Source organism: Choristoneura fumiferana, chromosome 6 (assembly GCF_025370935.1).
Source record: "Choristoneura fumiferana chromosome 6, NRCan_CFum_1, whole genome shotgun sequence".
NCBI lineage: Eukaryota > Metazoa > Arthropoda > Insecta > Lepidoptera > Tortricidae > Choristoneura > Choristoneura fumiferana.
The window spans coordinates 1,037,378-1,062,833 of NC_133477.1; the positions used below are offsets into that span (position 1 = coordinate 1,037,378).

Sequence of the window (25,456 nt, forward strand, 5' to 3'; positions counted from 1 at the left end):
AAGTCTCGCATCGGAAACAAGGAAAATGGACAAAATATAAGCTTTCACAGGTCAGTGGTATTTTTCGTGGAATTTTATTGATTTTCGATCTGAAAGCGTTCGTTCTGCAAATTATTTACAAATATAAGTTAGGTTACTGTTATATAAGTATATGATTAAAGAGCGCTAAGTACGTTACGTACATGATATTTATTCGTTTTCATTATTTCTTCTCATAGGTTAGAATAGTGCGTCAAAGTTGATATCGATAAACTGTCGATATTACATACATTATATTGTTTCAGATTTCCAGAAGTGGGTGGTCCGGTTTGGCAAAAAGAAAGAAAGAAAGAAAATAATTTATTTATAACAGCAATGACACATAATAAGTAACAATAACAATAGGAAATGTTGCCGCTATAAAAACGGGTGGAGTTTGTTGTTCGCGGTCTCAAAGATCGCAACTGGATGCCATGGTCTCGCCGGACGACCAGCGCCGACTCTACCCGAGAAGTCTGCATTTATACCCAGGCGGGACCGTTTTGTGCACACCACATAGTTTATATCATTTTGTATTATACCCCTTTTTATATTTTTTTATTGTTTTATTTTACCTATTGTTTATTTGTCTCTAATATAAACTCTTTAATTTTTATTTTCATCACCCGAGAGGGGCGTCGGATCACCGTGCTCTCGCATTAGAGCATGCGGCGATGTAAAAACTCGGATCTGTAAAGAAAGAAAGAAAAACATTTATTCGTGCCATTTTACAAATTAAAGACAAAGAAAAAAGGAAATAAAGACAAATTTTGTCACGAAATGGTCCCAACTCAGCATGATGTCAACCTTGCAGCCGACGCTGGTCTTCCGTTGGAACCATTTAGGAGAGTTAAAGGATCTGTCGTCGCTTAAATAAATCGCGATATTATTCTAGCACTTTTCTGTGCACGGCCGTCTAAGTGTGAACATGTCGTCGTAGCTCCGCTGTAACTCCGATGCAGCATGTGTCTCCGCTATCTGAAGCACGACGACGAACATACCCCTAGGTTAAATAATAATATGAAGAATTACTGCATTGACTTAAAAAGGCAGTAAAACTGGCCCTGTATATACCACGAAGTGCAAAATTCGAACTTCGTCTCTCGTCGTCTCGCTGACGCTAATATTATCCACGACGAGAGCGAGAGGGATAGTACGATACGAACTTTGTCTTTCGAATTTCGTAATAGCCCCCCTGTTCTTCTCAGAACATTCTATTTTGTGGTCACGTCTCTTTACGCTACCATACATTTCTTCTTAAACGACGTCAATCACATACAAAACTAATGTTATTATAGGTGAAAAACTTAAGCAAATTACCTGTTTGTATGTAAGTAGTAGTAACGTGTCCGTATATACAAATTGACGTTCCTGATTCAAATACAAATAATTTATTTGTCAAACATAGGTTAAAATGGTTGGTAAAATAGTGTCTTGTAAGTAGGCACATTCAGCCATGCAGTAAACTAAATAGTCTAAAAAGTTGCCAAACTATCACGCATATTGAAAAAATTACTTAAGCTCCATATTTATTCTGTGCACTACTACATACTACAGGTCATTTGCTTAAGTTTTTCACCTAAATTTGGGCTTTTTTTTGTGCTAGTAGAATAAGTTTTCTTAATATGCGAAATACATTGCAGCAGACATGATTCCAAATGCATTTTTTACTGTTCGTCTGGTTCTGCTCAACGATAATTGAGTTCGTGGATAAATTTATCGACAAAGTAAGCTGTGACTGACAGTGAAATGTACATCACTATAAGCACACGTACAAAACTGACGTTTGACCAAAAAACGTTACATCCTTGAAATCAGGTGTCGCTTTTGCAGTATAGTTCACCTTTTTTAACAAATGGCAGTAGCTACATGATTGAGGAGTACAACTATATACGGTTGACTTCAGTCATATTTGAGGCTGGTCTATGGATCTCTATAGTCTAAGCGTTGTAGACAAGTCAAGATGTCATTGTTCCGACTATACTGAACTATTGTCATATAAATAAGAACAAATAGCGCCCTCTTGACAATAGTCATATATTTTTGGTTTACCTTTACTACTGCGCTTAACATGTCCATGATTGGTGCCGTCACCCTAATTACTTTAAAAAGTTAGTCTTTTTTGTGACATAATTTTAGGTTTCATGCATTGACTGTGGATTTATAATCAGGCTTTATTCTCCATATACCAACTCAGTACCACCAACGCGCAATAGCTATGAAGGCAAACTGAAAAAAAAACAGTTATTAATCAGCTGGCTCAGAAGTCCACTCCAGACTCAAGATTTGACAGCGAGCTATGGAGCACAGTATTCTAGGTGTTCGTAGATCTGATAGAATCAGAAACACTGACCTGCGCTCCAGAACTCAAATTGTCGATGTGGGGATGAAGACCGCCAAACTGCGACTGGGCGGGACACGTCTGCCGCATGAATCCGGACCCTGGGCCAATGTTATCACTGACTGGGTTCTATGCGACAGGCACCGGAGCAAACGCAGACCTTGGTCTAAGATCAGAACTTGAAAAAATCTGCCCCGGTCTAATAATAGAATGAAATGTATTTTATAATAAATAAATTTACGATGTATATTAGAAAATATATTAGAAATGGGTTTGCTAAAAATACCCTGGACAGGCTATTTTTAATGATTAAAAAAAAAATTATTTTAGTTGCAACATCGAGATAATAATAATCGCCGTGGTGGCCTAATGGTTTGACCTATCGCCTCTCAAGCAGAGGGTCGTGGGTTCAAACCCCGGCTCGCACCTCTGAGTTTTTCGAAATTCATGTGCGGAATTACATTTGAAATTTACCACGAGCTATGCGGTGAAGGAAAACATCGTGAGGAAACCTGCACAAAGCAATTCAATGGTGCGTGTGAAGTTCCCAATCCGCACTGGGCCTGCGTGGGAACTATGGCCCAAGCCCTCTTGTTCTGAGAGGAGGCCTGTGCCCAGCAGTGGGACGTATATAGGCTGGGATGATGATGATGATGATGATCGAGATAATAAAACAATTTTATACTGACTTAAAAGTATAAAACCTATAGAATGTGCAGACGTTGGGTTTGCTATTGTTTACCTGGACGAACTACTGGGTAGCCAGGTATAAACAAGTATGTTGATACCAGTTACTTTCACTTATTGGATAATAGAACAAATTTTATGTCAACTTCAGCGCTGTTTTGAACACGTTGATATAGGGTTGTCTGCAAAAAATTTGGTCCTAATGGGCTGTTGATTTTTGTCCGTAAATTATTTTCTATGCACTGGCAATACTGAGAAAATATAAGTTCTTGGGAGGCAGTAGTGTTGGGAGGGCGTATTCTGGACGGCATTCGATAACGGCCGTTGAGGGGCATTCGGTATGGAGCTGCCGGGCGAATCTGTATCAGTGTTGTTTAAAATAAAACAAAAGTGTGAACGCTGCTACGTGTTTTATTTACACCCATATAATAAACCCTCCATTATGCGTTCAAAAACCATAGATAATGTAGTGAGAAGCATTACGACATTGGATTCTATTACGAACACGGCTGTATCGTAATGAGATTCCATGGTGTACTGCCGTTTGGCAAAATATTTTTCGCTTCACTTCCCAAAAAAACTTATCGCAGTGGTTTCATTTCCCAAACGAATCTTTAGCATATTTACATTTCGCGTTTTATTCATTTGGTCAAATTATCATTTGGCATAATTTTAGTTTGTCAATTTTTATTACGACAAACGTTTATTAAGCAGCCGAAACTAGAACATAGTACCGGCTTTGTTAAACCATTCGTTTTTTTAAAAAAAGGTTACATTAACATGCAGCAGAATTATGCACATTAGGTTGTGTTCCTTTGAGTATGAACTCTGGTGAGTTGAACACACATTTGGTGCATAGACATATATCTATCATAAGGTCGCGGGTAAGAAAAGCACCTAATTGTTTGCAGTTTATTAATTTGGAACCTGGTTGAAATTTTACTACGCAGTTTAAAGTAACGTTTTGTAATATTTTTATAGACAGACATGAAGACTAGTTAGTAATTGTAAGACGATAACTGTTCCTACTGGGTCTTTAATTATTAAGAAATCTTTATGTTAACCTACGTAACATTTTTAATTTCACTGTTTATATGGCCGGTGGCGCTTTACATATTTCAGGCAGTTCTTATATCGAATTTGATGGCATTTACGTCATAATAATTTCCCTGTTGAAATAAGTATGGAACTGTTTACAGCATTTATGCTTTATGGATAATTACAATCCAGCCAGCAATGGACAATATGAATTTTATGTCAAAATAATAAAGAAAGCCTTTAAGTCCATAGTAATGACAGGTACAAAAACAAAAAACATCAACATGAAAATACAGGACTTCCTATTACGATAAGTACAGAAATTCTATTCACACTACCACGAACACATTCCCTTCAGAGGTGCTATTTGGGTATAAATTGAGGTGTGAACTTGATCAACTTAAACCAACCGATTTATCGCCATCTAACCCAACGCTCGATATAATTGTCAAAGCTAAACAGTTCTTGCAGTGTGATTACCTACTATACTGGAAATCGTAAAGTAGATTTTAAGGAGGAGGACCCAGTCTTAGTGCAAACATTCGTAAATCAAAAAAAAGTGCTGGGCTCGTGGGGTGATCGTTCAAAAATTAGGCCGTGCATTATTTATAGACTCAAAGATTCTAACAAACTTTAAAAAAAACACGCCAATCAACTTCTAAAATATAGAGGGAGGGAGGTGTCAGAAGATATAGACGGCGGAGAGATGAATAGAAACGTTACCCAGCTGATGAAGGAAAACGTAATACCGGCTTTTCTGTTTACCACGGATGAAAGTACATTTGCCGGTACTACGATTCCAGCAGCACACTCCGACTTATCGTCGACAGAACCTGAGCCTGTGGCAGCCGGCTCCAGTGAGCCGAAGGCAGCCGCGCAGCCACGAGAGTTAGTGGACGCAGACGCTGGTCGAACTGCGAGGCAGCTCCGGCAGAGGGAGCTCCGCCCCACAGGGAACGTCCAAAACGGACCAGAACTGTCGTAGATAGATTTTAAGAAGTACCTTTAGATTATGGTGGAGGGATGTTGTAAGGGTAGTTATAACGCGCGGCTGCGCCCGCGCCCCGGCAGTCAATAAACTTGTGTTTAACTAGAACTACGTTTCTTTGGCTCCCGCTGAACCAGTTATAACAGTACCATTGGCTTAAGCGACACTAGAAGGAAAACTAGTGATTTTCATTGAGTTTTGAGAATGGGAATTGAAAGTAATCTATAAGTTATGTATTCATTACAAATTTCAAGTGTTTCCGTTGGTAAATGAAGAAGTTATGATTTCTTTTTCTAAAAATCGAAAAGTTTTTTGGCTCTGGTGTAAAGTTTGCATTTTGGCGGTTACTACGTTTTCGCTTTTTGCCATCGATATAGTTTGGTAGCTTCAATAAAATTGTTCTGTTCTAACGCAACGTTCTGCCATTGAATAGAATTTGTCGATACTTTAGTACTGACTACCTTTATAATTAAAAGAGCTTACCCATGAAAATAGGGCCAACTATAAGGAACATGTCTTCTGTTTTCATTATTGTATAAATCGAGACACTGATTGAAAAAATAACATCCAGTACAGTCGCGGGAAACCATGCTAGAGTCATCCAGAGATATTCTTCCTGTTAACAAAAAAACAAGCTTCAGTTTGTACAATAGATGCTTAAATATTACTTACAAAATCACTATTTATGTAATACTTCATACTCGTACAAAACTATACTGTAAACTGCTTCAACTTTGCCCTCTGGCCCCAACATTGCCTGATTCGATTTAGAGTCGATAGCTCAGCACCCTTGAGGTTTTTAAACTTTTATACCTCCGTAATAATAATTCCCTTGTAGATAAAAGTTTAAAACCTATAAGAGTGCTAAGTTATCGACTCTAAATCAAATCAGGCAATGTTGGGGCCAGAGGGCAAAGTTGAAGTAGTTAACGATAGCTAATACACCCGAAGCTTCTTACAGCGCTCGTTATAGCTTGTTTGCTACGCTTGTCATGGGGTCCATATTATTGACTCTCATAAAATTCTTATTCCTATTTTTTATTTCACTACCCATTTGTGTTTATAATAATCACTCTTCATCATTTTTTCCTCATACTTTTTTTAGTTCATACATTTTTATTACTAACATCGGAACTCATAACAGACAGTGTTCATATTTTTTTATTCATAATGTCATTACTAAGAATACATCTCAACTCATAATATTGTTTTTCAGAATTTTTTTCTTCATAACAGACGAATATCATAATTTTCTTATTAATAATGGCATTAATATATAACTACAGATCCAAAATAAGATTTACTTATATCATTAATTATTAATTATTTATAATATATTAGTATAATTTAAATAATATGTTCGGTCCTGGCGCTTCGCTGGCCGCTGCCGCAACACGCTCGCTTCGCTCTCCCGGCTCGCGCGCTGTAAGGTCACAGTTCTACCTAACACTCCTCCTCGCTTCGCTCGTCATCGTACCTAACGGAGTCCTTCCTTAAATACATCGCATTTCGCACCATCGAAAACTTTCCAAATCCCTGCGCGTCAATATTCCTCCCCCCCTATCCAAGGAGCGTCTAGTGAGTACACTTTCAAGCGCAAGCTGAAGGATTACTTATTGACTGACGCTTCAAAAATCCCTTCCCTAAACCAGCACTTTGGCGTACCATCCACATTGGTATTCCGGCTTGTTGTTTTAAACTTTTTATTGTTTAAAAAGTATACGTTTTAAATAAATTTATAGTAATAAATCAATATAAAATTTATTCGTCTCTATATTATAAACTTTTGAGAACTCACTAAACATATTATTTTAATAGGTACTTAACTGCAAATGTCAACTGGCCAAAACCGGTAGGTACTTCTGCCCTAATGCGGATAAATGAATGAAATATATGAAAACAAATATTAGTGTTAACAAAGTTATGAATATGGCGTTATGAATTAGAATGATTAGGAGTTTAAATCGTTAGTATAAAAAAATATATGGAAACCAATATTAGTATGAACAACGTGTATCCCATGGCAATATTGGGTCAAAAAGTCGCCTATGTGTGTTCTTCCAGACGTCCAGCTACCTAAATACCAAATGTCATGGCTCTAAGCCCATCGGTTGTTATTTCGAGATTTTATTCCTAGGTATCCCGTGGGAATATCTGGTTAAAAAGTCGCCTATAAGATAGATAGTTATAGATGAACAAGCGATACAGGCCAGAGCCATGGAAAGCTCGCTTCTTCGCTCGCTCAGGTACCACAAAGAAAACCCAACTTACCGGGTAATTAGTTGCAAATATCAGCATGGCAGAACCGATAGTAACTATAATGCCACATATTGCGAGGAGTAATCTTCCAGCTGTAAAAGAAAAATGAAGTATTCTATCGAGTGCCAACTTTAGAAAACGTACACTAATACAGTAATTTAGAAAACATACACTAATTGGGTCAGACTTGAAAAGCGCCTCAATACGTTTTTATTTTTGATTCACTTAAGACGAAATTGATTTTTGCCAATATTATTTTCGCTATTGTGTCAGCAGCATAAGTAAAGTATGTAATGTAATAACTGTATTTTATTTATTTGTCATCGCAAATTCTAGCGAATTGGGGAAGGAAAAATACAATTAAATAGGTATATTTCTATCCAACTACCCGAAAAGGTAAAAACAGAAAGGGTACACTTTTTTTTAAAACTCCCATATATACCACTTCAAAAATTCATCATGTAAAAGAGTTTTAGTAAAATGGCTCCTTAGTCATAAAAGTTAGTAGCCAAAGCAAGTATGGTAATATTGATAACACAAACATATACATACACACTCACGCACACACACACACACACACACACACACACACACACACACACACACACACACACACACATGCACACATACACAATATATATGTCGGCGGCCGATCGTAAAATCCGCCAGATCACGAAATTCCTAGGCATATCGTGAAACGCCGCCATTTCATGATATGCCTAAACGTAGGCCAGGCATATCACGATGTGCCTGAGAAATAGTACGGCAGATCGATTAGAGCAACGCATTCGACGATATTCCTAGCTCTATACCGGGCACATCGTAAAATAGCTTCTTTTTTGGCCACTGGTGGCGCTGTGTATGCAATGGCGGCCGTGACCAGCTGACCGGTCGTGTTTGTTTAGCGCGTGAAAAATGTCGGCGTCGCAACAAAATGATCCTTAAACCGAAACTAGTGATTGAATTCAAAATAGAAGTGCAAAAGAAGCTTTTGAACATCAGCTCCATTCTTTTTATGTGAATCAAACGGATTCTGTGCACAATATGAAAAAACCATGGACGTCTGCCCGTATTTTAGAGGTTAGTATTTTGTGGATAAATAAAGTATTCACTAGTTGTTATTTATTTATATAGAAAAATTTAGGTACGACGAGCGAAGCGAGGAGTGGTTAGTATTAATTGTGATCACGACGCACGAGCCGAGCGAGCGAAGCGAGCGTGCCGCGGCAGCGGCCGGCGAAGTGCCAGAACTGATATGCCTAGGAATTTCATGATCTGCCTAAACTGGCCAAATCATGAAATGGCGGCGCTTCATGATATGCCTAGGAATTTCATGATCTGCCTAAACGTCACTAGGCAAATCGCTAAACGGTGAGTTTTGAACGATATGGCGGATGTCCCTTAGCCAATTCATGAAATGGCGGCATTTCACGATATGCCTAGGAATTTCGTGATCTGGCGGATTTTACGATCGGCCGCCGACATATGTATCGACATATACATCACACTCTCTGTATTTAATAATATTTCTGTCGTTTAAATCATCATCATTAAAATCATTTCTCTTTTATATAGTTTAATTGTGCAATTGACGATAAAATATTTTGTTGCTGAAATGCTGTGGCTCCTTCCGGATCCACCATCAGGACCCTGGACATCATCTAGGGCCAAAGTACTTGCGAAGACAAATCAAATGAGCCCAAACTTAATGGGGCTACGTCGTTTTGTTACTGAGATCATGTGCTCATATTCTGACTCCATCATCAGGTGGTGGACATCATCCAGTTAAAGAGTACTCGTGAAAACCAATCAAATCAGCACAAACTCCACGGGGCTATCTCGTTTTGCTACTGAGATCATGTGCTCACATTCCGGCTCCATCGTCAGGACCCTTGACATCATCCAGGTAAAGAGTACTTGTGAAGATAAATCAAATGAGCGCAAACTCGACTGGGCTACGTAGTTTTGTTACTGAGATCATCCACCTTCCGGCTCCATCATCAGCTCAGCTTGATGGTATCATAATCTTGCATTGTCACCAAATATACACAAGTGCTTCGCTTCGCTCCCGCCTTAGCCTTCTTAACCTAACCTATCCGAGTCGCTTCTGTTTCGAACCGTCTTGCTCGCTCGCTTTGCTCGCTCGCACAAATCAAAAGTCGTAATTCTAACCTAATCTATGTGATTAAAATTTACCTAATCCAAAGGCTTGTTTGACGTATGGGATTTATCAGTATTATAGTGTCGATACTCACCATTTACATGGATGGCAAATGATATTATGGCATGTGATACTTATGGCTTACAACGATTATGAAAAATGAAATTATTGAAATTAATATTATGGGAAACAAGTATTCTGTCATTTGATTAATATCGTAAACAATGAATAGTGAAAATGAATTTATAAGAAACAATATTATGACGGTTGAATATTATAGCACATGAAATTCGGGCAAATGAAATTCTGGTAAGTAAAGGTATACCGTTTACTAGGGATGGAAAGTGTGAAAGTGATATTGAAAGGAGAGTAAAGGCTGGTAAGGTAACATAGTGAATGGAGCGTTGCACAGTGGTTGCACACCTTTATGAATAGCCAGAAAATCTCCTAAAGAGCTCGTCTGGCTGTGCAAGAGGGGTGCTGGTACCAACACTCATGTATGGAAGTGAAGGTTGGGTATGGCAGGAAAGGCATCAGAGTAGTTTAAATGCGGTAGAAATGAGAGTGTTAAGTATGAAATTGAGTGTCAAAATTAGAAATAGTGCGATAAGGGAACGCTGTGGTGTAAATGAAGGTATAGTCACACGGATTGAGAAAGGGATGATTGGATGGTTTGGGCATGTTGAGATAATGAATAAAAACAGATTGACTAAGCAGATCTATAAGACGAGCGTGAATGGGAACGTTGGTAGAGGAAGGCCTAGACGAACGTACAGTCAAGGGCAAAGATTTCGACACGGCCAAAGTTACAAAAATATGTATACACGACTTTATGCACTTAACATAAAAGCCGTGTATACATATTTTTGCAACTTTGGCCGTGTCGATATCTTTGCCCTTGACTGTACCACGATCAAATCGGGGACGTTCTGAAGAAAGGTCGGGTCAGGAGTACTCTAAACCGACGTGCATGCATGAAAAGATTGATGAATGTAGACGAAGCGAGAGTTGTATGCCAGAATCATAGCAAATGGAAGGATGTAGTCTCTGCCTACCCCGTTGGGAAAGAGGCGTGATTTTATGTATGTATGTATAAATTATTTATTGTTAATGTAGTGATATTTCAATGACTTAAAACTTTACACAAGGTTTTATTCACTGAGATTCGCGGTTGATCTTGCATTAGTCAGTAAGGCTGAGCGCTTTGGGCTCTAGAGAGGGTAGCTGCCATCTATCTCAAAAACGGTTGGACGTAAGAATTTTTTTAACGCAATTTGTTTTAAATTTTATGCTCTACAATTTCATTATAGATGTTAACATCACTGGAGCTATAGGCATCACCGAGATAATTGCGAAAAACAGACTTTTTTTGACATTTGACCTTAAATAACTTACGACGCGGACACGAGATTTTGTGTGGCTTTTGAGACAACATTTAGGACACCAGAATGAAGCTGTATACGAGTTTCCTGCTTATTATCTCTCATTCCGAGATTGACCCCTTCTCATTCATTAAATAACTGAATTATCAACTAAGAACGTGAGCGGACAAGTCAGGGGGCACTTAGGAGAACGAGTAAAAAATTGGGATGTTGATGTGTGATGTGATGTACTCGTGTTTGTGTGTGTGTGTGTGTGTGTGTGTGTGTGTGTGTGTGTGTGTGTGTGTGTGTGTGTGTGTGTGTGTGTTTATGTCGGTGTATTTGTATTGTATAGTGTTGTGAAGTGTGACTTGGCAGTGTCCCGGCGCATTTCGTGTCTAGTTTCTGGTTCTGTTGCCGTTGTCCGCGTTGCAGAATTTAATTTATAATATTTATTAGTTTGACATTTGGAGGCCTTATACATCTCCATTTCTTTATTTTAATAATTATTACTATTAGTTTTTGACCTTGGAGGCTTTTTACACCTCTGAAGATTGTATAATTTAATTAATTTAATTAGTTTACTTTGACATTTAGAGACTATAAATACATCTCTGAATTATTTAGTTTAGGAATTTTATTATTAACATAGGGGCTTTATACATCCCCTTGCTGTATAATAATTTTATTATTAACTCAGGGACTTTATACATCCCCTTGTTATGTTTAAGGCTGTATATTGTTAAGCTTATGGATTTTAAACTTGTATATTTTTAGTTTAAATTCTAGTCACAGGCTCGCGACGTCGAAGTTCCCAAGACGATCCCATAGAGCTTATGGGAACGGAAGCAATACCATGCCCTCGGTACCGCTCTGCTTTCAGAGCATGACATGAGTGCGTGTGAGCTAACTTTGGGGCCGGCAGACGTGAACTTGCCTTCGAAATCCAAAAGCTTAATGGTTACTTGACCTGAAATGTATATTTCAGAACTAAATTATTGTTATTATTATTTTAAAATTTATGACGGTGGAAGCATTCTACACTTCCACTGAACGTAGATATAGTTTAGATATAGTTAGTGTTTAGTATTGTAACTAAGGGACCCCATACATCCCTGTATTTCTTTTATTATGATTTTTTGTATTTTTTTTCTTTAATTGTATAATATAGTTTTTAAGTATTTTATTTGTAATTATATTTTTATGAAAAAATGACTTTCTGCCAAGTTTCTTGCGGCGCATTCTTCTTGGCAATGAAGGTCTTTCCGAAAGCGCTGGTAGTTTAAAAAATGACGTGTAAAAGTGCCCATTGCGGCCTATTTACTGAATAAATCATTTGATTTGATTTGATTTTGATTTGAGTTTTGAAAAAATATTTCTACCGAAGTATAAATAAATGAGCATTTTATTTAAAGTGCAAGTGCAAGTGTAAATTATCTTAAAAAATCCATCCAAGAGCGTATCGGACACGCCCGAAATAGGGTTCCGCAGCCATTACGAAAAAAAAGTAATATTTTTCTAAGGATTTCGTATTTTAAGAGTTTAGGTATATTTTATACCTTATATTTTAAACCTATCCAACGATACCCCACACTACAAGGTTGGGTGAGAAAATAAAATCACCCCCACTATGTCTATGGGTATGGGTGTCACGATGCAAACTAGCGATCGCTGACATCTTAGTTAGCTCATTGTAAGCTAGATGGCGCTTTCCTCAATTAGGGATCTCTGAGCAGAAGGACAGACGAACTCTAGAGCAGGGGCCTGACAGTTTAGTTTCATTCATCGACGTTGTAGGGCTGCCATATGATATTATTACAATCTGTGGACCGCCGCCATTTCTTTGCTGTCATGTCCTTAAACATTGAATTGAGTGCGGGTATTCTCTTGCGTTCTCCCGTTTTGGTCGAGTTGTAGTTCCATGAGGAGCCATCCTCCTCTGTTTAACAATACAATACTCTACTTGCGGTAGTGTTTAGTGCGAGTGATATTCCACTGATTTCCAACATGGCAAAATTCAAGTGTTGTGTTGTTGATTGTAATTCAACAAGTGCCACTCACAAAATATTTTGCACGCCCAAAAACGACTATTTACGTAATCTTTGGATGTCGTTGCTAGTACCGACTAGCCCTTATTTGCTGGCTTTAACCAAGTCAACTGTTGTTGAAACGCGTATGTGAAAGACATTTTGACCATACTCAGTTCGATCGAATAGGTGCGCGGATTCGATATTCGTATCCTTGCCTGTTCACGGAAAAGGAAATGGTTCATGGTGTACCACTCTCGTCTAAGGGTAAGTTTTTCTAACCTTTGCAATAATAGCTCCATGTTGAAATTTTTATTCAAATATAAATTTAATGGAAAGAGGCCCTTTAATGAATAAATGATTAAAAACTCTTGGTCGTTTTATTTAATAACTTATATGAATAAAAATTAAATTAGTACAAGATATCCGTAACTCCCATTTATCGTAGAGCGCATCACTAGCATTGACTGGAGACTATCGATAATGATTATGTCGACCTGTGGAAAGCTCTACGACTGTCAAACAAGTACCACAGACTGTAAAATTTAACAGCACTACAACGTCAATAACAGGAAACAACAATAATTGACTATCTTATCTGTAGCTAGCTACATATTAGTAATCTGTGCTCTAGAGGTCGCCACCGTAGTTTTCTCTTGGTTCAAATAATTGAGTTAATCTTATTTTATTTACGTAATAATATTTATTTATTATTTAACTTATTTATTTATAAAGGTTGGCATTTTATAACACAGAATTCACAAGTTTGTATATAATTAAATATCACTATAACCGACTCATCCTTGACCGTTTTAACACCCCAAGGGGCGTTGACGATGGGTGACACTCTTTCCCGCCCGGATAATACCGGGATGGAAATACCCTAGAAGCTACCATAGAAGCTCCTGTCAGTTTCTATGGGCGTGTACACAAAAAACAGGGCCGGTATTTCCATGTCGGTGTTATCCAGGCCGGGAAAGAGTGTCACCCTTGACGACCAGCTGTGACCTGGGGGAATTCTAACTGTAATATTCTTGCCCTTAAAAGCTAAAGCACAGCTGTAAAACACACATTCAACAGCACCTCTTACACCAAGCGCCCTCGAAAGCTCCATAAGCCCAAGACTTGATAAGTTCTCCGATATTTAACTCTGACCTATGAACTTGTGTTTTTCTGATAATTTTAACTTTTTCTACTTGAACTGAAGGCTTCCCCTGGCCAGGGAATCCTTTATTTCAAACACTGCTACTTAATATTTTAACACTTGCTAATTTCTCTCATCCGTTGTTTAATACTCAGACCACTGATGTATTAAACTGACTCAGACAGAACTAGTTACTGCTTATTACTTTTATTCAACGGATACTCTACGATGTTAAAAGAAACTCAAACTCAACTTAGTAACGTTTAATTTCAAAAGTAATCTTCTAACGGTTATTTAGTTGAAATTTTAACGATCACTTCACTTCATCACTTATTATTTCCTTTTGTTTTAAAATATGTATATAAAACTAGAATCACGTTTCTTTGCCAGCCTGTAACTCCGTATGATTGTCTCTGCCACTCACTGCAATTCAGCACACCCTGAGAGTTGGTGTATCGCTGCAAAGGAGTGACTGGCGAACAATCTAGCACTGGACCACAACTGACACCACCTAATTTACAGGGCAGCTCCGTATGGCTACAACTTTCACGGCTCAGACGGCTCCTTTACGCCCAAGCCTTGACACCAAGCCCTGATGGCCTTTAACGTCCGGAGCACTGCAAATTTTTCCTGGCTCTTCCAAGACCCTGAACGTTCCGGCGTGGAACACTGTCCAGGCTGTTCGTCCTGCCGCCCTAAGGCCCCTTCTGACCTCGGCACAGACGACCGCTCTGCTGGACCAGGCCCTGGCCACAGCAGGAGGCTGTGGCCAGCCCTCTTCGCTCCGGCTTCTTCTCTCCGACTCCAGGAAAGTGTACGCCAGGGAGACCGTATGATCAGAACAGACCTCTCATAACAATCTCTTGAACCTACTACCTGCATAGTATACTTTCTACTTGTCAAACTAGGCCTGTTATTTTATTTTTTGATTTTTACTAAAATTGTTAAAAACATTTTATTGTTTTACTCAGAAATAACCTACTCGTACTAGGCCTCCTTTAAGGTCAAAAATTTAATTTTTATTGTACCATTTTGTCGGCATAGGTAAAATATTATATTCGTGCAAAATTACAGCTTTCTAGCATTGATAGTCTCTGAGCAAAGCCGTGGACGGACGGACAGACAGACAGACAGACATGGCAAAACTATGAGGGTTCCGTTTTTGCTATTTTGGCTACGGAACCCTAAAAAATAGCTCACATTATTATTATTTAATTTTTATTGGATTATCGTCTCGGACAAGCAAAATTTCGCCTCCGGAGAATGGCCTAAATACAAAGCTTAACAGATTAAGGAGATTATGACAAAAAAGGTTATTAACTTATCTTTCATCACACTTAAGGCTACCTTTGATGCAACCCCCCAAATAAAATCCACGACCTTAATGTGCTTGTCATGAAACCCGTGGTCGGTAAATGAGTCATTGCCCGTACTGATTTTCTTGTCATGAAGCTCAAGGTCGGTAAATGAGTTTTCATCGCATTTGCTCGTAAATAGTGTCGTAACATGCAGGCTACCTTGGTTGCAACCCCTCAAATAGAACCCTCGACCTTAATGTGCTTCTCATGAAACCCGTGGTCGGTAAATGAGTCATTGCCAGTACTAATTTTCTTGCCATGAAGACCAAGGTCGGTAAATGAGTTTGTTACTGCATGGTGTGCTGCTGCTCCGTGCGCGCGCTGCACACGCACGCCATGCACATGCTGCGGATTGCCAAGAGCGCAATCAGCGGTATCGGCAAATTTTAGTACATATTAGTTTTTCTTTTAAAAAATGTACAATTTTACTCGCAAATGTGATGAAAAACATTGTATGTCGCACGGGCGGTACTAGAATTACGAACATCGACTCATTAAAGCCCTCAGTCGACTCTCGTTCGTAATTCCTTATTTACCGCCCTTAAGACAAAATGTACTATTGTTACTGCATGGTGTGCTGCAGCACCTGCAGGAGCGCGGCGCGCGCACGTCAGGCACAAGCTGCGGGGGGGTGAGAGGTGCTGCCAAGAGCGCAGTCAGCGGTATCGGCAATTTTTTAAAGAATATTGGTTTTTCTTTTACAAATACACAATTTTACTCGCAAATGTGATGAAAAACATTATATGTCGCACGGGCGGTACTAGAATTACGGACATCGACTCATTAAAGCCCTCAGTCTTCGACTTCGGGCTTCTAATAGAGTCTCGTTCATAATTCCTTATTTACCGCCCTTAAGACACAATGTACTAATACGGCAGCGTAACACTGCATACCCACTTTACGTGTAAAAGATACCTTTCACCTTGACCATGACTGTAGGTACTTATATTTTTAGGTTGATTTACATTACGATGTGGACATTCTAGATTGTTCTATTTAGTTGTACCCATGTACCTACACTAAATACAATACGTCAATAAATACTTAAGTACATACGTCGATTCAAACTTACTTTCCCAAAATAAATATAATCCATGGAGCCAAAGAGGAAAATCATTAGGTAGTGGATGTAGTACAGAGAAGGTCAGTGACATCATCCCCATAAAAAAATTAAATGATCCTATTAGTGCAGCTCCATTGCGGAGGTCGAGGGTAAAGCAGCATTTTTCAAGCACTATTAAAAACACACATGTTAGTTAGTATAGAAATGTACAATCACCAGTATAAATAATGACTATGATCAACCTTGCCAAAACATCTAATTCTCCATGAAATCTAATTCTCCATGAAATCATTTATTTATTATTTATTTATTGGTAAAAACTATGTTCACGTGGCATGACAGTTTACACTAATGCACCACGAAAACGAAATCTATTATTTAAACTTACACTGAACATACTAACTAAACTTAGGTTTAAACTTATTATAATAATAACAGGTTCAAATTGGGACAGTCGAAATCCTATCATCTAAAAACTCACAAAACCGCAAGCATTCAGCACGCACAGCCGTCCATCTCCACGCTAGCAGGTCGCATTCAGGTGTCGATGCCAGCAACGCGTTAAGCTGTGTTAGGACACGGAGTAAAGGCGAGTTCCTACGTGACACCGTACGCGCCGCCGGCACCGCCAGCAAATCGCGCCGTCGTGCCCTGAGCCTTATTTTCGGAATATCCGGGGCATACAACCTCACAAGTTGAGCCACCAGCTCGGGACAGTCCGACTCACCTCGCAGAACCTGACATGCAAATATGAGTAACCCGCAATTCCGCCTCACCTCTAGAGAGTTGCAACCGAGAGTCCCAAGAAGGTAATTTGTCGGGTATAAGAATGGGTAGTGTCCAAACTTTTTCTTATATAAAACCTAAGGAAAGCTTTTTGGACCTTCTCCAGAAGTAAAGAGTACACAGATTCATGCGGGTGCCAAATAATTGACGAAGCCTCCAGTTTGCTCCTAACTAACGCACTGTAAACAAGTTTTATAGCTCCAGCATCATTAAAATCTCGTACATTACGGATAACGAAGCCCAGTCTCCGGAAACAGTTGGAAGATAGCTCCGCAATGTGGTCATGGAAGGTAAGACAGGTATCGAATAGCATACCCAGATCTTTAATTGAACTCACGCGGCCAATGGGCTCCGACTCCAGTACGTACTGAGCATGTAACGGGGTGCGTGCACGACTGAAAGTGCATACCGAAAATTTGGCTGAATTGAAAAGAAGCCTGTTCTCTACACTCCACCGGAAAACCGAGTCAACATCTGTCTGCAAAGAGTCACAGTCGCCCCTCTGCTGCACGCCATAAACCAGCTTTAGGTCATCGGCGTAAAGAAGGCACTGTGCCGATTCGAGAACTGAGGCAAGGTCATTCATTAACCATAATCTCGAATAGAAATGGCCCCAGTATAAAGCCCTGACTTACGCCAGACCTAGTGTGATACGGCGCCGAAACGAAGTACCCATGTCTTACATACTGCTGTCGATCTCGTAGATAACTAGCGAAGAATGACAATAGTTTGGGAGTAAAACCAATCTGTTCAAGTTTAAGCATTAACACATCATTATCCACGCGATCGAATGCCTTCTTGAAGTCGAAATAAATAACATCAACCTGTATGCCCCTATCAAGATGCTCCGAGATAATGTCAACCAGGATAAGCAGATTCGTATCGACAGAGCGCTTCTACCTAAATCCATGCTGAGCATCACTCAAGAATGGCCTGACCTGTGCAGACAGAGCTCTAAGGATTATGGCTTCGAATAACTTCGCTGGAGTGGATAATACAGCTATAGGTCTATTATTTTCCATCACAGTATCGTCACCAGCCTTCGGAATTGGTCTCACTCTAGAGATCTTCCAGAGGCGCGGGTAGGTGCCAGATGCAAGAGCCAAGTTAAACAGGTGAAGTAAGGGCAATTTTAAATAGTCCACACATCCCTTCACTATATACGCCGGCAAATTATCAGGCCCAACCGAACAACTTGGTTTAAGACGTTTTATGCCTATTTCAACTTCTTCCATTGTTATAGACGTTATGTTAACATAGTTGGAAACAAGGTTATATCCACTACAACCTCGAGCATTCGGGTCCAAATAAGGAACATTCGGCAAGAAAACCTCCGAGAAGAACGTAGCAAACGCGGTGGCTGCACCCTCACCAACGTATTCCTTACCGTCAAAAGTCACTCGAGGTACAAATCCACCCTTCGATTTTAGATTATGCACGTGCTGCCAAAACGCTTTTGGACTATCTTTCACACTAGCCTGGATTCGATCAAGGTAGCTACTATAGGCCGACGATATCCGCCTTTTCACATCGGCCCTTATTTTTGAAAATTCGTCATAAATAAACCTATTTTTAGTCAATTTCCATTTCCGATGCAGTTCACCTTTGCGCTTTAAATCTTTTATCAAATCTGCAGTGAACCAAACCGGATAGGATCTGCTGAGACCTCTTGATCTACTCTTTCTAGGTACACTGGTCAAATATGTCATAAATAATTTTATAAAACTGTTCCACAGCAATGTCGACATTCACAGCACTAAGAACTTCATGCCAATTCGATTTAGTTACAAGTTCATAAAGAAGTTCATAATTGCCTTTACTAAAGTTCCAGTCCCGCTGCATGTCGACATTGCTGGGCTCCAATCGCTCCGTAGACAATCGTTGGGCAGCATAATCCATAGGAATAGAGATCTCCAAAGGTGGGTGGAACCCATCAGTCTTCGGAACCAGCCCGCTACTCATTTCTGAGACAACAATATTGCATGTGCACTCAGACACCAATACGACATCCAATTTACCACCATGTACATTCATCACTTCATTTATCTCAATCAAATTACACACACTTAAAAAATAAGAATAATAGTCTAAAATATTCCGAGATTTATAAACTAGGTTCAAGTTCAAGTCACCGACTATTATGACTGCACTCTTCAGTTTATCTGCTACTGATTCCACTTTCTGAAACCATCTCATATAAGTTTCATCGGAAGCACTAGGTGGGATGTATACCACGCACATATAGTATGTAAAACGCTCCACAACGAATGACACCCATAAGTCTTCACCTGTTGATGTCTCGAAGTCGCAGAGACGCCGCAAGGTGATACCGGGACAGCACACCACCACCCCGCGCACCAGTGGCTCGGTCACGGCGCATCACTGCCCATCCGCCACATACAAGCTCCGAGTCATAGACAGCTTCAGTGAGGAATGACTCGGTCACAGCATCCACGTCGCACTCAAGAGACAGAAGATTTTGTTTCAAATAATTAAGTCTTGTATTGAGGCTTCTCACATTCTGGTACACAATATCCAGAGTCAATACCCGCTTACTGCTGACGTTTCGACCACGCCAAGGCTGCGCCGCTATCTTGTGGTCTCCGCAATAACCACGCCTTAACTCGCGCATTTTCAGGCCAAACTTCCGGGGACAGACACTTCTCATAAAGTTCACAGGGAACACCAATCTTATATGATTTATAGTCGCCCCTAGCCTTGAGCTCTTCAACTGTAGGGCATAGAGTTTGCATATAAGCACGTATATCGTCCACCCCTGACATCATGTTCCAGAGGTGCACATACTTGCGAATCTCAACAGCCTTGAGCGACGTAACTTCCGGACCAGCAGTACACCGCACAGAAGACAATCGTATTTTCCGGTTTCGGACTTCTTGCCATTCCTCAGCTACGGCATCATCACCATCCGTGGCAGCATTCTCAGACCGCCCTGAACCATTACCCGCCGACTTCCGAGCATCAGTCTCCTCATGAAAATTATCACCTACGGCCTCTTTATCAGACTTATCTGGTTTCCCTTTAGACCTCACAGGCTGCTTCCGAATCCCTTTCTTCTTTCTTGGTGATGCAGAAGCGGCAGATGAACAACAGCATTTCTGTGATAATTCCAGTTGCATCAATCTCTCAGTGACGACCTCGAACTTTTTGGAATAAACTGCGAGTTCAGCCTGATACTGCGCCACAGCAGAGACGGCATCAACCAAACGTTCTGACAACATTGTAAGTTGCACTTCAAGGACCAAGGTTGCTGTTTCCCCAGAGGACTGCAGTTGAGGGGCCGGGACAGGGCCCTCACTTTTATTTCTGACCGCGATATTTTTAATAGTCATATCAAATGTGACGACATCGATCATAATAAATGTGACGACACTGGCCCGGTAAAAATACGAGACCCTTTGTAATCGGTAATAAACATTGGGAGATGAGAGAATGTTTGATTAGGTACCTGTAATATTGAATGAAATTAGAATTATCCCTTCAAGGGATAAGTTCGCCTTTGTACATCTTATTATCCTGTGTTCTGTTATTGTCATGTGCTTTTATGTACAATAAAGAGTTTTACGATATAATACAATTATGTGACTATAGCCCAACAAGCAGGGCTTGTAAACCGGTTAATTTTCCGTAGCGGTTAGAGCCACACTTTGGGAGCCTAACCCATAATACTTAAAGGTTACGCACGCAAGAACATCGGTCTAACCGGTAAAGAGCGTCGCCGTGTTTGCGTGGAAAAGCGGCCCTTTCACCAAACGTTCACTGACTTTTTTTAATAAGAGCCCTCATGACAAGTATTATTTCCTGTACCTAACGTTAATGATAAAGAGGTTGCAATGTGCATAATCTCTTTTGCGACTAAATTATCTTGTATGGGTACACCATATCCTTTTTTTTTGCCATTTCTTAGTATGAAGTACCAACTGGATTATTTTGAAAAGAGAAAATATATTGTAGGCCTTTATTTAAGCAATTACCTAACAAAAAACTGTTGGTGTCGCTCTTCTAGAAAGCAAGAAAAAAATACTGAAGTTTTATTTCCTACATTTATCCAAGTACTTTTTTGGAAAAAAAAAATATTATTTAAAGAATATGTGAGTATCTATACATAAATTACTGTACTAAAAGATTACGTAGCTCGCGTTAGCCAATGAGGAAAAAAACATTTTAGTGAAAAGTGAAAAAAAAACATAATAATATCTCAAAAAATAACAAAGATAGGAAGCTGCAACTTACAGGAAATAATACTTGTCATGAGGGCTCTTATTAAAAAAATTACAGTGAATGTTTGGTGAAAGGGCCTCTTTTCCATGCAAACACGCCTACGCTCTTCGTTCGATGTTATTATTATTATTATTATTTTCTCTCCATCTAATGTATTTTTGTGTATCGAATATGTGTAAATAGATGTCTCTCTCTCTCTCTCTCTCTCACAGCCACAGCGCTATGTACAGACGAGGTCAAATATATGTTTACACTACCTTAACCAAGAAATCTGTATTGCCAAAAAATCTGTATGAGATTAGGAACATAAAATTTGTTTAGTTTAATTGATTTTGTGTAATCGTACCGTACAGTACCGGTCAAAAGTTGTAACACAATGTATTATATATAGTAAAAGTAAAAGTATTTAATAATCTTCTAATACATACAAAAACAAAGCTAATCCTGTAATTTAAAAACCACAATTAAATAATAAAAAATATCAGTTTTTGCCAACTTTAGACTCTTCGAAATATCCGCCTTTTGCTTTCAACGCTGCCGAACACACTTTCGGCATTCGCGTAAATAATTTTTGCAGTGTTGATGCCGAAATTTTATTCTAACAAATGTGCAGGTATTCCCAAAGCTGTTTTTTATTAGTTGGCCGCATTTTTATCACACTCCTGTCCAATTCATCCCATAACAACTCAATCGGATTGAGGTCGGGCGATTGTGGAGGCCAATCCATATATTTTAATTATTTTTGTTTTTCTTTCGATGTAATGTAGTTCTTGCACAACTTCGAAGTATGCTTGGGATCGTTGTCTTGTTGAAAAACAAAAGCAGAGGTGCCTACAATTCGTTTTCCAGATGGAAATGCGTGATGTTGCAAAATGTTATGCATGATACATTTTCTTATCCATTATGCCATTGACTCTCACGAGATCACCAACTTATCACCCACAAAGCATCCCCAAACCATAACCGATCCTCCACCGTGCTTCACTGTTGGCATCACGCATTGCCTTATCATTCGTTCGCCTACTTGTCGTCGGACATATTGACGACGTCTCCCCCCAAAAATTTCAAATTTCGATTCGTCAGAAAATAAAACTTTAGACCACTTCAACCTCTTAACTTTATTCTGACTACGTAACAAGGGTTTTTTGGCAGCAATACGACCTTTTAGACCATAGTTTCGCAGACTCCGTTGCACTGTCGAAACCGATACTCGCTGTTCTCGGGTGGCGTTGAGTTCTTCGCAAATTTCTGGAGCAGTTAGAGTACGTTTGGCGTTTGCTCTGCACGCAAATAAATTGGTCTTCGCTTTTAGACGTGACTTTTGGCCTACCTGATCGAGATCGACTGCAATTAAGACCGGTTTCTTGTTTTCGTTTCAAAATATCAGAATAGCGGTTTGAGATACTTACCTTCATTTTTTCAGCGATGTTCCGCGTTGTGTAGCCCTCATTTTTGACAGAGCTCCAATAACAGTACGAGTTCGACACTCAAATCGGCTTTGCGACCCATTTTAAATGACTTCTAACTTCACGAAATCTCATAGGAAATACAGGAAAAAATATTAAATGGATCAAATTTTCCGAATAACATAAAACGATTCCTCCAAGAGGTATTTTTATTGTTATTAGGTAGTCGTGGAACCAATTAAACGTTTGAAATTCAAAACATATTCTATATTTGAACATAATTTATTATGATAACCTTATTTCGCAGAGTGAACTTAAACTTTTGACCGGTACTGTAGTATTTTTCAGTGAGTCAATGACAATAGTGTTTACAAAAAAACCGGCCAAGAGCGCCCAAAATAGGGTTCCGTAGCCATTACGAAAAAAATAAGTAATATTTTCTAAGAATTTCGTATTTTATACGGAATCTTCCAAGTTTAGGTATATTTTATACCTTAGGCTGCTATTTACTCTTAAACTACTAATAATTCTCAAGGAAACTTAGCCGTTATAGTTTTCCTTGAAATTTAATTCTGAATTTTTTCAAATTTTGCCACCCACCGGTTTAGATTTTAGAGGGGGGGGGACGCTCGATTTTTAATGAAAATTTGCACTTTAAACTTGAATATTTTGCGAACAAATCACTGAATCGAAAAATCGTTTTAGCAACCCCCTAATGATTTTACAATAACTATCCAACGATACTCCACACTACAAGGTTGGATGAGAAAAAAAAATCACCCCCACTTTACGTCTATGGGAGATAAACTTAAAAAAAATATTTTTAAATTTTTATTGTACCATTTTGTCGGCATAGTTAACATAGGTACATATTCGTGCACAATTACAGCTTTCTAGCATTGATAGTCCCTGAGCAAAGCCGCGGACGGACAGACAGACAGACATACAGACAAACAGACATGGCAAAACTATAAGGGTTCCGTTTTTGCCATTTTGGCTCTGGAACCCTAAAAACGTAGTAACATCTTAGATCTGTGAGCAAAACTAAAAATTTTGTTCAGAAAAATCAATTTATTTTATTTTTCAAATTGGGGAAGAATGTCGTTACCTGGGAGAGTAGGAAACAAGCAACCGTATCTTTATCCTCCACAGAGGCAGAATACGTAGGATTAAGTCAAGCTGCAAAGGAATCGCTTTACTTACGTACCTACTTTACCGAACAGTCTCCTAACGACTGACAACCAGTCTGCGCATAGAATTGCAACTAACAAAATGATGCATACCTACTACTGCACGCGCGACCAATCATTCATCTAAGGATGCATAACAGAACAAAGCATAATGACATAAAGTATTTTATACGGGAATGCGTTCTGAGTAATAAAGTTGAGATCAGGTACATGTCAACCGATAAAATGATAGCGGACATCTTAACTAAATCCGTGCATCGCCCGAAACTGAAAGATTTTTAGAAGGTGAAGGTTTTTAGAAGAAGTCTCTGTGCACGACATCAGCGCCACCTAGCGTCCGCAACTTTTTTGGCTCTGATGCTCCGACGTTTTGAAATTTCATCGCGATATTGTGACAAAAATCAAACCTATAACGTATTAATTCATAATACAAAAGTTGTTTAACAAAAAAGTAAAACCTACTACAAAAAAAAGGGAACCGACTACAAAACCCTTGAAAATATTTTTCTAGATACCTACTAGCTCGAAGTCGGTGACAGCACGACCCAGCAGGATGGATTGAAACCCATAGTAGTAGTGTAGGTGAGGTAGACGACTATTATTCCATTCCTGCTGGCTCGTGCTAAGGCACCGTCCATTATTTGTTATTTTTTATTTTTTTGGAGTCGGTTTTACTTTTTTGTTAAAAAATTTCCTTATTTCTCACTTTTTAGTGATTCGTAGCCAAAGTACATCTCACAACGATTCCATGAAGCCCAAACACGGCTTAGTTCCGTTGTTTTATAACAGAGTTCCGTTGCCTACCTTCCGGCTTCAGCATCAGATCAGTTCGAAAGAATCATTTACATAAAACTCTTTCTTAGTCCCTTATCTGGGTATATTAATAATGATCGTTTATAGACGAGCGAGCATTACTTAGCTTTGACGAGTTCCATTGGTCATCTACGGTCTTCTTCATCAGGTCCAGTTTACCAAATGATACTTTCTGAATGTAAATGCTTATCTCAATGCTAAAAATGCCAAAATCGCTATAGGTGTGATTTGTTAGACGCATTTCCTAATATATATTTTTTCTTGTATAAAAAAATCCGATCGCCTTCTTTCCCTATAGACATATTTTCTGATATATGTTTATTTTCTTGTATAAAAATTTCCGAACGCATTCTATCCCTATAGACGTATTTTCTGATATTTTTATTTTCTTGTACAAAAATTTCCGAACGCATTCTTTCCCTATAGACGTATTTTCTGATATTTTTATTTTCTTGTAGAATTCCGAAACGCCTTTATAACCGATCTTATTATTTACTGATATAATTTTTTACGTTTAGAAAAAGAGCAGTTGTCAATTTAATTTTTTTAGCAAATTTTACTTCCCTATGTATGACAG

General features: G+C 39.0%; 1 protein-coding gene across 4 annotated transcripts in view; it reads right to left on the minus strand.

The window, feature by feature from the left end:
• Positions 1–386: 386 nt before the first annotated feature.
• Positions 387–25,456, minus strand: part of LOC141428479 (uncharacterized) — a 44,074-nt gene continuing 19,004 nt past the window's right edge. For 2 of the 4 annotated variants that reach the window (XM_074088472.1, XM_074088468.1), the window contains 4 exons: positions 7,344–7,423; positions 5,556–5,688; positions 2,071–2,247; positions 387–708 (listed from right to left, as the gene is read on the minus strand). In XM_074088472.1, coding sequence (XP_073944573.1) covers positions 2,186–2,247; positions 5,556–5,688; positions 7,344–7,370 — 222 coding nt within the window. In that variant the 5' untranslated portion in view covers positions 7,371–7,423 and the 3' untranslated portion in view covers positions 387–708; positions 2,071–2,185. Of the gene's footprint in view, positions 709–882; positions 997–2,070; positions 2,248–5,555; positions 5,689–7,343; positions 7,424–16,454; positions 16,543–25,456 lie in introns of those variants that run through there. The other 2 variants (XM_074088471.1, XM_074088470.1) reach the window with 2 other exon arrangements.